Source organism: Phragmites australis, chromosome 1 (assembly GCF_958298935.1).
Source record: "Phragmites australis chromosome 1, lpPhrAust1.1, whole genome shotgun sequence".
NCBI lineage: Eukaryota > Viridiplantae > Streptophyta > Magnoliopsida > Poales > Poaceae > Phragmites > Phragmites australis.
The window spans coordinates 47,564,900-47,579,856 of record NC_084921.1 but is presented as its reverse complement, the minus strand read 5'-3'; the positions used below and the strand labels follow the sequence as shown (position 1 = coordinate 47,579,856).

Here is a 14,957-nt window from a genome sequence, read left to right as displayed (position 1 = left end):
ACTCCCAGACCACTGATGCACCTATTCCTTATATGCCACGTGTTATGTTACTAACAGTGTCAAAGGGACGAGTGATTTCTCTAGCATCAGTGACATTCAAAGAATTTATCCGTCTAGCATTAGCCTCGTAAGCGAACAAATGTGGAAACACCTAGGGAGGATGTGGTCTTGCTTGGCTTCTGCCATCATATACGGTTTTTGAGTGGAGGAGTCATGGGCGAAAGTCGCTCAGTTGCGTACTATTGCTGATAATGTTGGTATCCCGTGTGTCATCTTTTTCTTTAAGGTGTCATTGGGTTGAAAATCTTGAAGGTGTCATTGGGTTGAAAATCTTCCCCTCCCTTACGGCTCTTCTTTGTGAAAATCTTGACCAGCTCTCTAGTCGAGCAACGACGGTATCATTGTCGCTCCCTTCCTAAAGGTGTCACATAGGATGCCCACCGCACTTTTCGGTGTCCATCTGTTTCTTTTGTAAGTTGACTCCTACGTCCTTATTTCACGGTGACTCTTCATTCATTTTTGGCGCTTCACGACAGCGATTTGGTCCAATACGCGCTCATTAGAAGTGACATGTTGTCGACTTGCGTGATAGAGAGGTGCGACATAGGAGTCAGGGTTTGCCAACCGAGTTTGTTAGGGGGTAGAAAGGTGCGGTGTGGGAGCAGGGCTCCACCGACCAAGTTTGAGAGGGGGTAGAAAGGTGCGGTGTGGGAGCAGGACTCCGCCAACCGAGTTTGTAAGGATGTATATTGTCTGGTCGGTTAGCGTGCGAGTTGAGTTAAATTGATCTTATCTGTTGTCTGCTTATGCCTTCTAGTGTGAACGTTGTCTGTTGAGCTAAGGTCGTATTATCGTCATGAGATTTTATACCGGTTTTTCTCTCTAAAACCATACATCTATTAAGATTTTCGGACTCGATTTCCTCTAAAAATTAGGTCCAACTCTCTCCTCCTCTTTTTAATGTATACTCGGTTCAAGCTCTAGCTCGTTGTGTTCATTTAAAAAAAACATCATTTCAGTAATATAACGGATTCAGAATTTAAGCACTTTCGAATGGGTTTGAATTTAACATGGTAGCATCCGTATATAGTGAATAATGATTAGACACGCATGTTCAGATTGCTAAACCCTCACATAAAAACAATGCAGGCCACCGTATTTTTGCAATGTTTATAAGACTCCTCGAGTTGCAAACCAAGGTATAACATAACTTCATGAATAAAGTATACTTCACACGGGTAAAAAAGAAGTCAGGCGCATGCTAAAAATGAACAGAACTGACAGGTTCCACGCACATGCATCCAGGAGCAAAATGTGAACATTCAGAAGCACGCTCTTATTACAGCGACAAAGACTGGAGCACAGCTGTTTGATGATCTTCTTGTTATTGGCATGATAACAGGAAACAGGAAACAAATGGAAGAGCCGATTCGGATCTACAGACTTCCTCAGCCCATCAATGATTCCATGGCTACAGACTTCCGTCATGCCCTTAGCTCAACATAGGAACCTGAGATCCCTGAGGTGCCAATCAGGGTGATCTGCAAATACAACAATTACCGTCCTGAATACAAGCAAATTCACTAGCTTCAGTCCTGGCAAAACAAGCAAACCAGCTGTGCGTCGAAATGGGAACATTTCCACACATGGTATGAGGTTGAGCAGGATCTCATCCATTTTCATCAGAAAATAATTCAATTGATAACTAAAATGTTACAAGAAAACTTATTATCTTTTGGTAGTAACAATGACATGGAACACATCCTTCCCCCATGAAGGCGTAACTAAAATCATGTGAACAAGGTGTTTGAAAAAACGTACCCATACAATTCTTATGCTTTTACTGTCACGAGGGAAAGAACATGGAGGAAAACCAGACAACACTTGACATGAATCAGCCAGAATGCAAGTTTGTTTTGCTGGTTTCTGGTGAAACTTGGGGGAAAGGGAAAGCACTTACCAATTCAGAAATAACAAACTTACCCTGGATGCCTACCCCAACTTGCTTTTTTGTAGTTGTTATCCCATCACTCAATATAACCCAGTCTAACTCACATATCACACAAATTCCAAAATGTCTCAGACTGTGATTCTCAAAATCCTACCCGCAGAGAGTATTGACATTAAATGGTGCCTGATGGAAATCAGACAGCTGTTTTTTGTTACCTCATTACAGACAAAAGGGAAAACCATTCTTCGTTCTTCAGATTTCACATGTGAACTGTCTGTCAGTGCTCGATTGGAAGTGCAAGAAACAGGACAAGGCATGCATTTCCTGGTACCAGGAGCTCTATACAGGACAAACTGATTAAACAAGCCAATATGCCACATGTTCCTAGGATGTTTGGAGAGTATGACACTCAGTGCATGAACGTTCACAGCCAGCTATGGGCCTATGGCAGGTTATGTGTATTAACTATTATCCTTACTTTACAGAACCAAATGGTGAATAAGATGATGAATTGTTGGCCATAGCTGATTCTTCAACGATATGAGATCATTTGACAAGGATGAAGTATTTATAGCCACTCCAGGCTACCTATCTTCTCTTGTATAAAGCAAAATAGTATCGATACCAGAGTCCAAGAAACACCGGTTTAATGATTACTGAGTGGCCTCGGTATGAAAATACAGATGGTTAGGGAAAAATATAAATTCAAGTATTTTTGAGACAGGTATTATCTTGTGGAAAGGAGAAATAGCAAGCATGAAAAATAAAGATACAAATCTGTCAAGCAGTGAACAATAAATTTTGCAGGGACAAGTAACATTCGAGAGAAATGTACCTTTCCCCACTCAGAACCTATGCCACTGCATCTCATTTTGAGGTGTATCATTTTTGTCCCCAACTCAGTCTCCACCTTCTTTCGTAGATAATTTTCCTCAGGGCCAAAGGACTCCAGATATGTCATGTAGCGATTATATGCAGCTTTAACAGCATCTTCAACATAACCAGGCAAGGGACCGACATTCTGCAAAAGCTAGGCTTGATCAGACTGATATAAGCACAAAAATGAAACATGAGGAGATAGAGACAACAAGTACTGACTTCACCAGTCAAACCGCAAAGATCATCAAGGGCCATTCTTAGGGTAACTAAAACTCCGCCAAATTCTTCACACGCCTCAGCTGCACAAAATACATTTTTCAAAGCCTCTTGACCAGCTTTATCATCAGTAGCCTTAGATACTGCTTTCTTTGCTTCCTCTACAAGAGAATCTGGAAGTTCATTCCAACTAGCAGCCATCAAATCCTTAAATGCATATTCTATCTTTGGGTCAGATATCGCTGGCAAATGCTTCTCATTTGAACTGAAGAAGCGCCTCGGGTTCCATGAGATAGGATTGTTCTCACCTGAGTTATAGCATGGACAATCAACAATGAGAAGTTTGAAGTAAAGTACAATATTAGCATCACAGAAAAATGAAAACTGATAAAGCATCATTGGCTCTTCTCATATGTACAACCATAAATACTGAAAAAAAAATCAAAAGATAAAAAAAAATTCTGACAGCTGCAGCAAATTTACAAAAAAAAAAAAACCCAGAAAATTGCACAATCTTGTAAAAGGTATTTTAACCAGTTTGAGCCACATATCAATCAGATTTTATCATTCCATAATCTCCTGTATGCTGCAACTTCTACCATTTCGGTCGTAAAATCCAGCACATATTTGAATGAAAGATAACTAGTAACCAACATCTAATTTTCCACCAATAACACGGAATAAAAACCCTTTATATCCTCATTTTAATTAATAACACCCCCCCCCCCCCCAACACACACACACACACACACACCACTTCATTGTTGCTAGTTTTCCCAAAGTCCATATACTTAGGGCTGGCTTGTTTGGGCTTCTGCAAGCTGTTGCTTCTCAAAGTCTGCTGCTGTTAGAAGCCAGCAAAAGACTGCTTCTGGCTTCTGTGGCTTCTATAGTAGTAAAGATTGTTTTTGCTTCTCAAAAGCCACAATCAGAAGCCAGTAGGAACAGACTGTTTGTTTAGGCTTCTGGCTTCGGAGAGGCAGAAGCCCAAACAAACAGGCCCTTAAGAAAGACTAGAGAATCTTCTGTCTGGTTGCTTCGGAAGCAAAAGACTCGCTGTCATGTAACCAGCTGTTCTAGCTTTCAAACAACATAACTCAAAATATGTATTTCTATATATAAGAAAGTGTGTGCATCCAATAGTTTGATTAGTCATGAGCCAAGGAAAAAAACTCCATGACCACTCAAAATATGCGCTGGAGTTCAGGCAACTCCCAAGTCTATGACATAACTGCTATCAACCATAAAATCTTGCAAAAAAATTATGTATAATAACGTACACCCTTGCATACGGAGTAATAGTTTCTTGCCTTACAATAACACCTCCCAAATTGCATTCTGCCAGAGCTTTAAAATCTCTCTAGTAATAAGGGCTCCCGTATCGACACGCTAATCACGAGTCTAGAAACATCCTAATCGGTAACGACCCCAGCAGCATCCAAACTAGAGATCGGCCTTATACAGACACCAACATGTGGAGTGTCATCATCAAGCAGCCGACAAGATGTGGCGCGTGGGGGACCTGAGACGGCGGCGATCGGGCGCGAGAGCGGCGCCACCGCCGCGGCACGGGAGGCGGCGGAGAGCGCCGACGAGGCGGCCGGAGCAAAGCGTAGGAAGCAGCGCGCGGCGTGGGAGGAGCGGAGGGCGGCGGCGGCGGCGGCCATCGCCGTGGTCGAGAGATCGCGGCGAGAGGGAGGAGGAAGAGAGGAAGTGGAAGCCTTTTGCGAAGTTTCGTGGGGGTGATGGCGACGAACTGGTTCTTTACTGCTGTGTTGTTCTCAGGCTGTACAGCGACGGGCCGAAGCGAGTTCGTTCGGGTTGGGCCCATTTGCAAATTATTTTCGTTCCGTTGGCCTGTCTAATGGGTTAGCTACTTAGCTAGGCTGGGCTAAGTACTTCCGGCTGTAGTGCGTTTTTCAATGAAAACCCAAGATTTTTCAGCCGTCAGATGTCATTTTAACGGTGAATGAATTGTCTTCTTCAACCTCCAGATGCTTGTGCTCGCTTATGAATCGTCTCGTCACTCAACCCTGCCTCACCCTCCTTCACCATCTCTGGCAGCGCCTCATCGTCGAATTTGCATTCATAGTCTATTGCCACACTAGTCTCTCTGTTTTAAAGCTTCCCCGCCTCGACACTGCCCCATCCGGCTGGTCCTTCGCCGCACTGTCACCGTGCCTATCTCCTCCATTGGGCTAGCCTCCCTCCCCCATCTTCTTTTCTAAGCCTGACGACAAAGGAAGCCTCCCCTTCCCCTAACCCTCATCGATGCTCCATTCTTTGTCGCCTGAGCGACACCTGTCATTTTCAGATGCCTAAAGATTAGAAAGTGTGTTTTTAATCCAGTAAATAAAATACATAGACACTCGTAAACTTTTCATGCAGCCACCTAATCCCTAAACTATTAAAATGTAGAATCAAACACTTAAACTTGCTATCATTTCATGTTGTCAGCTAATCCCTAAACTATTAAAATGTAGAAACAAACATTTAAACTTTTTAAATATATCATCGGAGATTCAAAACCCCTTGGACCCCTCCTGACCATTGATGCGGCATGCCAAGCTCCCCCGGCGCGTCGTGGATGCCCCTCCTATCATCTCTAGGCCACCACCTTGCCTCTGACCCCACCTTTTTCGGAAACGGATCCTCTGACTTGCCGAAGCAAAGTCACGGATAACAGTGTCGTGAACAATATTATGTGAGATGTTAAATGGGTACTGTAGCGATAAATCTCGTCCGTTGATTTTCAATCAAACGGCTCACAACAGAGTAAGATCATAGCATTTGTTCATCCCATGACTTTGGTTCCTCAAATCAGAGGATTCGTTTTCCACCTTTTCTGCCTCTATCTTGACGTGGCTCTAAGCCCCGCATGTCTATAGCCCATTCTCTGACCTAGTGGAGTTTGAGGAGCTAGGGAGGGATGGGGTGATTGCGTTGCCCTTGGCCAAAGATTTGGTCGGTGGTAGATGAGGTTGAATGGATTGAGAAAGGAGAGAGGGGAAGATAAACGGGAGAGATGGTTGTGTTCCCCCAAGTCAAAGGTGCATTTAGCGAGTTCAAGGGCATCGCAATGTATTAGAATTTATGTACTTAAGAATAAGTTTAAGTTCATGGTCCAACGATGTATTTTACTCCTTTTTAGTTTTAATTGACTTTGTAGTGTACTTGAGAAATCATGATATCCTTGGAAGCAAAAACTTCAACGGTGGCGGAGGTTATCTGAGGTGAAGGACCTGATCGTGTTGTCTTTGTACATTCTTTATTTCATAGGGATCATTATGTAATATGGGATGTATTTCCCCCTTTCAATATAACCCTAGCCCTATCTGGGAAAAAATCTTAATGTCCTTGGTGTCCTCTGAAGTATCAGATAGGTCACTCAATCATTCGTTCGTGATCTGTAAGTTCGTGAGACCCATTTTCATGCCGCATCAAGTTGTAGTACCGGTGCCAACTACCATTAGTTGATATTTTTTTCATTATCATCAGCAAGCTCTGGATGCTACCGCTATGAAGGTGTGGTTAGCTGTCGTATAATTGCATTAGAGGAGACCACGCGACAACAATAATTTAGTTTGCTCATCCTGTCATTCATGGACTTCATCATCCAAATGGATAATAAATAGGACAAGAATGGCTCCAAATGAACCGGCCAATTCAATCACTATGCAAAACTATGTCACCGGGCCACTGCACTGATTTTAAGGTTCGTGGGTGGCAAGTGGCGACTAGGAATGTACAGTAACAAAATATCCAGCATAAAGAATCAACAAGTGATGTCTATGGACAATTCCCTACGAGATTTCACTACAAATCCAGTGAAATCATATCCACACCGAGTATTTTTTATGTTGAGGTTTCTAAGTTTTCATTGTTTGGAAAAAAAATTATGAAGCAACATAACGAGATACGAACAGACATGGGACCCAATTGACAAACCACGAGGAGCGGCCGAGCCCACGGGGATTCAGGGTCGCACACCTCCGTTAATTAGCTTCAAAGAAAGCTTCGGGTAAGAAGAATCTAGCTTTCTTTTCTTTTTTTATAAAAAAGCAACATGATAAGATGACACCTGATTACCACAAAATTAACCTTAATATCTGCGAGCCGAGCAAAGCTCACTTAGTTAGGGTTCTGCTAACCGGATTCGAGTTTTAGATCCGATGTATGTGCTCGTATTTCTTAGAATTAGATCTTAAAAGAAGTAATACATGCATATGTGAGCGCGTTGAGTGATTAAAACGTATATCTGCATTAAGAGAAATTATATTTCTAATTTTATTTAAATATATATTCGAACATATTCACATGAATTTGTTCGAATGTAAGTATAGCGTGCGTGCACAACCTGAATAGTTTGACCAAAAGCGCTTACCCAGTTTTTTTTTTTTTTTTTTTACTCTGGAGGGAGTAGGAGCCACCCGTCATGACTCGGACAGATCACGAGAGCGTGACAGGTAGGCATGCTTCCGGCGCTGCGCAGCCAAACAGCCCCCGGATTTTCTTGCTCAAACCCTCTTTGCTAGCAACGGCACCGGTGGGCGGTGGGATAATTTATCGCGCGTCTCCTCGGGGGAGCCGGAACCCTAGCCCTCTCCGCCGGCGGCGATGTATCCGGCGGGGGCCGTGGTGGGGGCGGCGCCCGCGGCGGCGCCGAACGCGGCGTCGCGGGTGGACAAGGCGACGAGCCACCTGCTCATGGGGCCCGACTGGGCCGTCAACCTCGAAATCTGCGATATCATCAACGCCGACGTCTGGTGAGCGCGCGGCCCTTCCCTCCTCGTCGTGCCTGCGTGGGGGGATTTGGTGCGGTGTGGGAAAATTTTGGTCTTTTCTTAGGCTTTAGTGGGTTTTGGCCGGCACAATTGCCGTGTTTTGGCTAAAATTTGGTCGGTTTTGACAATAGGATGAAAAAACACTACTACTTCATGCATATTTTAAATAGAATCCGATGCTTTTTATGGTGAGTATGGCGCTGCTTAAACCTTAAGTGTGTGTGGAAAAAAAAAGGACACATTTAGCATGAGCTCGGCTTTTGCCCTCTCTCATGCTGTCTCTGACAGCCCTTTCGATCATGAACTCTGCTTGCATACATGGGAATATGGGATGACTGTGGGTCTGGTGTGGAGAAGGCAATAAAAAGTGACAATTCGTAAAGGGGCATAACTGGAGTCTACGATATGAGCTTTTAGAGATTTGCGTGAATTGCCTCCAGTAAGTGGCATCCATCCTTTAAAAAAATGAAGTGTGTAAAGCATTCTGTTTCATGATAATTCCATCAGCTGAACCAATCATGCTAACAATGTCAACTTCGGCTGCATCGTAATGGTTATTCATGATAAGGACAAACTTAGGCTCCATGCTGTTGGGATGCAGACACAACCAGCTTGAAATCCCACGTTTGTTTGAAGGATGGCACGTGGGTTTTGGACTTAAGCATCCCATTCAGCCTTTCCTTCTTGGAGGAATCTGGATGGTTTTTTAAATATATTTTTATCTGCTCCCTCAGTAATTAGTGGATAATTGGGTTCCACATATACTGTCATGATCAATGAAATGACATTTTTTTTTGCGGTCCAGTTAGCTATCTGCTTATCGTTCTAATTTCTGAACATCCAAATCAGGCAAACAAAGGATGTGGTAAAGGCAGTGAAGAAACGATTGCAGAACAAGGACCCAAAGGTTCAATTCTATGCTTTGACGGTATGCACTTTCATTATAGAGACTATACCATGACAAACCATGCGAGAATTATTATTTTTACATCATTTTTTATATTTTTTGGACAAAGGACAAATGTTATCACTCATTACTTCTCTTGTGAAAATCATAGCTTACAACAAGAATCCAAGTTGTGAATTATTTTATTCATATAAGTTACAAAATTGGTGCAGCTTTTGGAGACAATGATGAAGAACTGTGGCGAATATGTTCAGTTCGAAGTTTCTGAACAGCATGTTCTGCAAGAAATGGTTAAAATTATCCAGAAGAAGGTATATAATATAGTACTCTCCTTACTTTACTTTTGTCTTTACTAAAAGTTGTACATAGAGTACAATTTTTAAGCAGATTCTTTATAGCCTTGAGTATTTTCAATGGCAATGTAAGTGTCGAAGTAGTTTGTTGCATAATTGGAGAGCACTCTAATCCCCACAAATATTTTGGTCTGAAAAATTTAGAACCTCATGGGTGATGCCAGCAATACTCATGAACTGTTAGATGGTTATTTGCAGCACTCGTGAACTGTTGTGTGTCTTATGTGGTCGAACCTCTTCTCTCTCTAAAAATCTAATAAAGCGAAGAAAGTCAAATGTATGATTCTCCCCATCATCCCGGTGGTTGTGGCAGCGAATGTGTTGTGAGCGCATTGCTCCTGTTATTCTGTTAAATACTACACTGATGAATCATTATTAGTATCCGAGTACTAAAGTGGTGTGCAGAGCTCTTTCATGTTAGTTGCTCTACCCTGCTTACAATTCCATATTCTGCAGTTACCAGAACAGACCTTTTCCTTTGTAATAGCCTTTGTTTTTCGAAGTCCTGTGCACCGATAAACCATAATCTCGTGCTCCAACTTCACTTTTGCAATTATTGTTTTGGTTAGTCGAACCATTATTGTTAGAGCATCTTCTCTTTAACTATTACAACATCAATTGCTTATTTCTGCACTATGTTCATTTGGATCATGTGACATGCCATAGTATTTGGTTATGGGAAGATCCATTTCAAGTTATTGGTGATCCATTCCTATGTTGTTGTTCTACTAGCTCTAATAACTGGACATATCTGTGCTAGGATTCTAAGCACTCTCTCTTTTGGAATTTGCTTTCAGAATGATATGCGAGTAAGGGATAAGATATTGTTACTTTTAGACTCCTGGCAAGAGGCATTTGGTGGACCTGGAAGTAAATACCCGCAATATCATTGGGCATATCTTGAAGTAAAGGTATGCAACTGATCCCTGTTTGTTCCCAAGGAAATGGAAATATCTTTTTATGTTATTTGTCGTCACCAATATATTGTTCCCACTGTGCATGATTTCAGAAGCATGTCTTCTGTTCAACATGCATGTATCATGTGATCATGCCAAATCATCCCTTCTTTCAGGCAAAATTGGGTTTATGCTACTTCAAAACACGGCATGGCATTTGAAAAAAAAAAAAAACCGCCTCCCAGTTTCCTTTATTTGGGAATGTCACTAGAGTTTCTTATTGCTTTCAAATATACCATTTCTCCACTTTTCTCCTCTTCCCCTCTTTTTCTCCTATTTACCCATTATTCTCATCCGACAATCAATGCAGCTGTCCATTCCCAGGACGCTCAACCAACTGAGCAAAAGAGAAAGTGAACAGGTCTGTGTCATTGTGCCTTGTGTCGTTTGGTCACAATGGGTTTGATCCAAACAAGATATGTAGGCAATAGGAGTTTAAGCATTAAAGCAGGATTATACTCCATCCGTTCTCAAATAGATGTTGTTTTAGGAATTTGTTTTTGTTCTTAAATATATGCCATTTTAGGTTCTCTAGGCGGTGTTTCCTAAATAGCTCATATAAAAATCTACTGGAAACTGGAGCTTGGATTGAATTAGTGTGGTGGATTGGGTGCCATTAATTGGATGTGGGAGCTGTTAGGAAATATAGAGTTCTTATCCATTACATATAGGTTACTAGAGTTCTTATCCTATACTCTCTCATGTACTCTATATATTGCCCCTCTTGGCTACCATCGAATACAAGTTACTATTCCTAACATGGTATTGGAGTTAGGTTTTACTCGGGGCGCCGCAACTCGTCCAAAAATATGGATATACTTTTCCCCCGTTGGCTCCTCTTCCATCCCTCGATCCGACGCTATCTCAAGCGGTGGTGGTGTCGGTCCCCCCGGTCCGCCGCTGTTTTCTAGCGACGATCTTACTCGCACTGCTGGACGCCCTCACTCCCCTCGCTCTGCTGCTTGCGAGCTCGCTCGACCACTCTGCCCTGATCTGGACGACTCCATGCTACCCTCCCTCCCCTTCCCAACCGGATTCTCCTGCCCGCTACTGGTTTCGCCCACCCACTACTAGCCCTAGCCGCATTGCCGCCTCCTCGGGCCTCAGCGGGTGGTCCGCCGAGATGCCCAGCTCCACGAGGCACTCGCTCGGGGTGCGCATTCACGTCGGGAAGATCGGTGCGGACGCCTTCGCCCCGAAGGAGGCGGATCTGTTTGCCGTTCATCGCCGCTAAGATCCAACGCTAGGATCCGCCATCAAGCCTTCAGCTAGACTTACTCTGCTTCAAGTCCATCTTGGTCGACGCCACTGCAACAATCGCTTGGATCTCTTCTTCACCCTACGGTCTTGACTCTCTAGTCTTTGTTTCGTCCCTGCCTGCTCTGCTCTGTTTACGGGTGGGAAAAAGGCTGTAGTAGATCGGTTCAAAAAGAAAAAAGAAAAAACTTAGCTGCTCTGCACTGTTTCCTTCATAACGAAGTAGTACACTTCCATCGTTTTCCACTGCTGCTAGTATCCTTGCTCCTGCTAGTGTCTTAGTCTCGTCTTAGAGTCTTTGTTGTTGCCTGCTAGTGGCATATTGCTCGCTTTTGCTCTGCTCCACACTCCTACTCACATCCATACCCGAGGCTTCTCTCCATCATTTGGTCTCCTGTTTCTGGTTGCATAGCTTGTTCTACTCTTCTATGTTTGGGCCGTGGGCAGCAAGACCTCTTGCTGGAAATTTCATGATGGTCTGTTGCGTCTTAGGTGTGGTAGCATGTTGTTGTGCTAGGCTGTGCTTTGGTGCTATCTGCTGCTAGCTTCGTTTGCATCTAGTTTTAGCCGTCGTTTTTCCGATGCGTCCACATCCAAGTCTTAGTCTCCCTGAGTTCATCTATGCCGTGCGAATCCACATATTTCTTCAACAATTAGTCAGTTTCTTTTGTGGTTAGCTACATATTTCTTTGTTGGCTAATCCTTTCCCGTCGTTATTGATGCAACTGTGTCATCTAGGTCTTTTCGGGGCCTTAGCGACAACTTTTGTTGTCTTGCTACTTATCGTCGCTTTGTTGCGATTCTTGGCCAAGGACATCCATTTGTTGTCGTCATCACGACTCTACTCTTGTGTTTCGTTTTGCACTTCTTTGGTTTGATTCGACAGGATTACCAAGACTCCACTCTACGATGGCTTTGAAGAGACTTTTTTGGATGTATTAGTCTAAGTTTATTACTTAGTGTCAGCTCATTCAAATTCAATGCTATTGCATACGCCTTATATTTGAAGGGGGTGTTAGGAATATAAAGTCCTTATCCATTACGTATAGGTTACTATAGTCCTTATCATGTACTCTATATATTGGCCCTAAGGGCTACTATTGGATACAAGTAGATATTCCTAACAAGAGCAACAATCAAGAGGTGGTAAACATGTCATGGGTGGGAGTATTCACTGCTACCTTGTTCTATGTGCCAAGGGTTAAACAACATCTAAAGGAGAACGGAGGGAGTAGTTTAGCATGTCATAAAATAGGAGAGAAAGATGGGAAATGAGATGATGAAGAGAAAATTGTATACTTCAAAGCAACAGGAAACTTGAGTGGCACCTTCCCCAGTACAGAAAACTGAGTAGCATTTTTTCAAATGCTGTGTTTTGAAGTGGCACAAATTCAATTTTACTCTCTGTTTTTTTTTTCTTTCTGGAAATAATCCTTTCGGTTGCAACCATCTTTACTAATTGTGAAATTTTGTTACAGACGACAGGTGTGGTGTTCCCAAGACGTCCTATAGATGCCCCACCAATATTTACTCCTCCTGCTACACATAATTCTCAAACCTATGGTTCACCCAGATATGTCGCGGGAAGTCTTAATGACAGAATGTCCTCAGATGTTGAGACTCTGAGGTTATGCCCCTTTCCATAGTGCATTGGACTCATTTGGCTTGTTCTCACCCAGTTTACCCATCTCAGTCTCTCTTTTTTTTGCGGGTTACAGTTTAGGGGACTTGAATAAAATTCGAAATGTGACAGACCTACTGAATGATATGGTGCATGCTTTGAACCCATCTGATCGTATGGTATAAATATTTATCTTCTCTGAAAGTTATTTACTTATGACCATCTGTTATTACTGGCAGTAGGTTTTACTGTAATTGTGGATGAGTGACCTCTTAAATTTATTTTGGACCCAGGCTGTTAATGATGAAATTATCACAGATCTTGTGACCCAGTGTCGCTCAAATCAACAAAAGCTTTTGCAGTTTGTCAGTTCAACAGGGTAAATATTTGGTTCTGTAAATATTGCTGCTCCTTTCTCTTTGACCTGCAATAGTCTTGCATGGTTCCCCTATGTTCGTTCTTTCATATCCAGTGTAGCTTATGTGCAGGCATCAAAGCACTGCTGTGTCTGCTGTGTAGCACACATTTGACTTTTGAGATCTTCTGTAACATTGTTTAGGAACGAGCAGTTACTTAAGCAAGGACTGGAAATAAACGATCTCTTACAAAGTGTACTTTCAAAATATGATGCCATGGCCACTGGTACTCCTTTGGCGGTTGAAGCACCTGCGAGAGAGACAGTTGAGGTTCCTAGAGAGGCTCCTGCAGTAAAGCCATCTGCACCTCCTGAACATATCAACGTTGCTGATGAAGAGGAAGATGAGTTCGCCCAGCTGGCGCAAAGGTACTTCTGAGTAGCCTGTAGCATGCCAGCTTTACTTCCCGGCACAGTATGTTAATGCTTCATGCTTTATGCATCTGCAGGAAAAATAAATCTGTGGTAAGTAGCGATGATGCATCATCAAGCACTGGGGACCTTGCCCTTGTACCCATTGATCCAGCAGGTTCAGAGTCGTCATCTTCTGCTGCAAGCAACGCATTGGTTCCTCTTGACCCAGCTCCCAGCAGTAGCACTGAATCTAAAGAGCTGGATATGATCGACCTTCTAAGCCTCACCTTGTGCAGCCCTACTCCTGAAACTTCTACAGATTCTTCAACACAGAATCAAAATGAACCTCAGCAACCTACAGTTACAAATGGACATCAATATCCTTCTGCTGTGAAACAATATCCTTCGAACTACCCTCAGACGACAAACCAGGTATATACTCCACAAAACAGCAATTACGTTTCAACTTGGGCCCACACAGGAGCATATCCATCTCAGCCTCCAGCATATGCATCTGGCTATCAAGCAGCACCATGGGCGTCTACTCCTGCAACAGTTGATTCTAATCCTTTCCTTTCGGCCGCTTACCAAGAGCCACTACACTCGCCTGTTGCTTCCACCGCCCAAACTACCACCTATGCACCTCTCCCAGTTTCATATGCCTCTCCAGTGCCTTATGGACCCCCTGCAACCTCCCAGCCAATTCAACATTACAATTCTGTGGATTATCCACCAACCAATGGACTGACTGCGACTCAAGCTCAAATGAATGGGAATCAACAACCAAAAGCTTCTTCTGCAGTGGCTAACAAACCATACTACATACCTGGTAATTTATTCAGTGATTTGATTGACCTGAAGGGTTTCAGTGGTGGAAATAAGATGGGTGGGCCCACTAGTATGGGTAGCTCAAATGGTGGTCAACCTATGATTGGTGGAAAGAAATAGGTTTGTGTCAATATGACTGGTGGTGATCAGTAGTTTCTTTTCTTGATATCTATCTCTTGGGTTCGATGTACATTTGCTGTATATCACCGTTCCCTCGTTTGACATGTTTGGTAACATTGGTTGATTCGTGGGTGCTACTGTTAAGTTAAAAGAGAGATGTAGACGATTGTTCATGTATATAAATGATTAACATATTTGCTCCTCTGAGGCGGATGGTTGTGACGAAATCTGATGGTATCTGAGTTCTCTGTTGTAATATAGGCGATAAATAGAGCATGAATATTATTCCATAGAGGCAATTATTATAGCAGTAATA

The 14,957-nt window shown here is 42.9% G+C and overlaps 1 protein-coding gene and 1 pseudogene across 3 annotated transcripts; one reads left to right on the top strand and one right to left on the bottom strand.

Moving 5' to 3' along the window:
- Window positions 1-2,818: 2,818 nt before the first annotated feature.
- Window positions 2,819-4,811, bottom strand: LOC133923601 (succinate dehydrogenase subunit 5, mitochondrial-like; annotated as a pseudogene).
- Window positions 4,812-7,525: 2,714 nt separating this feature from the next.
- On the top strand, window positions 7,526-14,835 carry LOC133923578 (TOM1-like protein 6). 3 transcript variants are annotated; one of them, XM_062368866.1, is made up of 10 exons: window positions 7,526-7,812; window positions 8,680-8,737; window positions 8,950-9,048; window positions 9,888-10,001; window positions 10,357-10,407; window positions 12,782-12,930; window positions 13,022-13,103; window positions 13,218-13,303; window positions 13,484-13,708; window positions 13,789-14,835. In XM_062368866.1, the coding sequence occupies exons 1-10, from the start codon at window positions 7,664-7,666 to the stop codon at window positions 14,639-14,641; spliced, it is 1,866 nt and encodes a 621-aa protein (XP_062224850.1). In that variant the 5' UTR covers window positions 7,526-7,663; the 3' UTR covers window positions 14,642-14,835. The 3 variants fall into 3 exon arrangements, with proteins under 3 accessions (XP_062224850.1, XP_062224845.1, XP_062224858.1); XM_062368861.1 differs by having other exon boundaries at window positions 7,527-7,812; window positions 8,680-8,758; XM_062368874.1 differs by lacking the exon at window positions 10,357-10,407 and having other exon boundaries at window positions 7,529-7,812; window positions 8,680-8,758.
- Window positions 14,836-14,957: the final 122 nt, after the last annotated feature.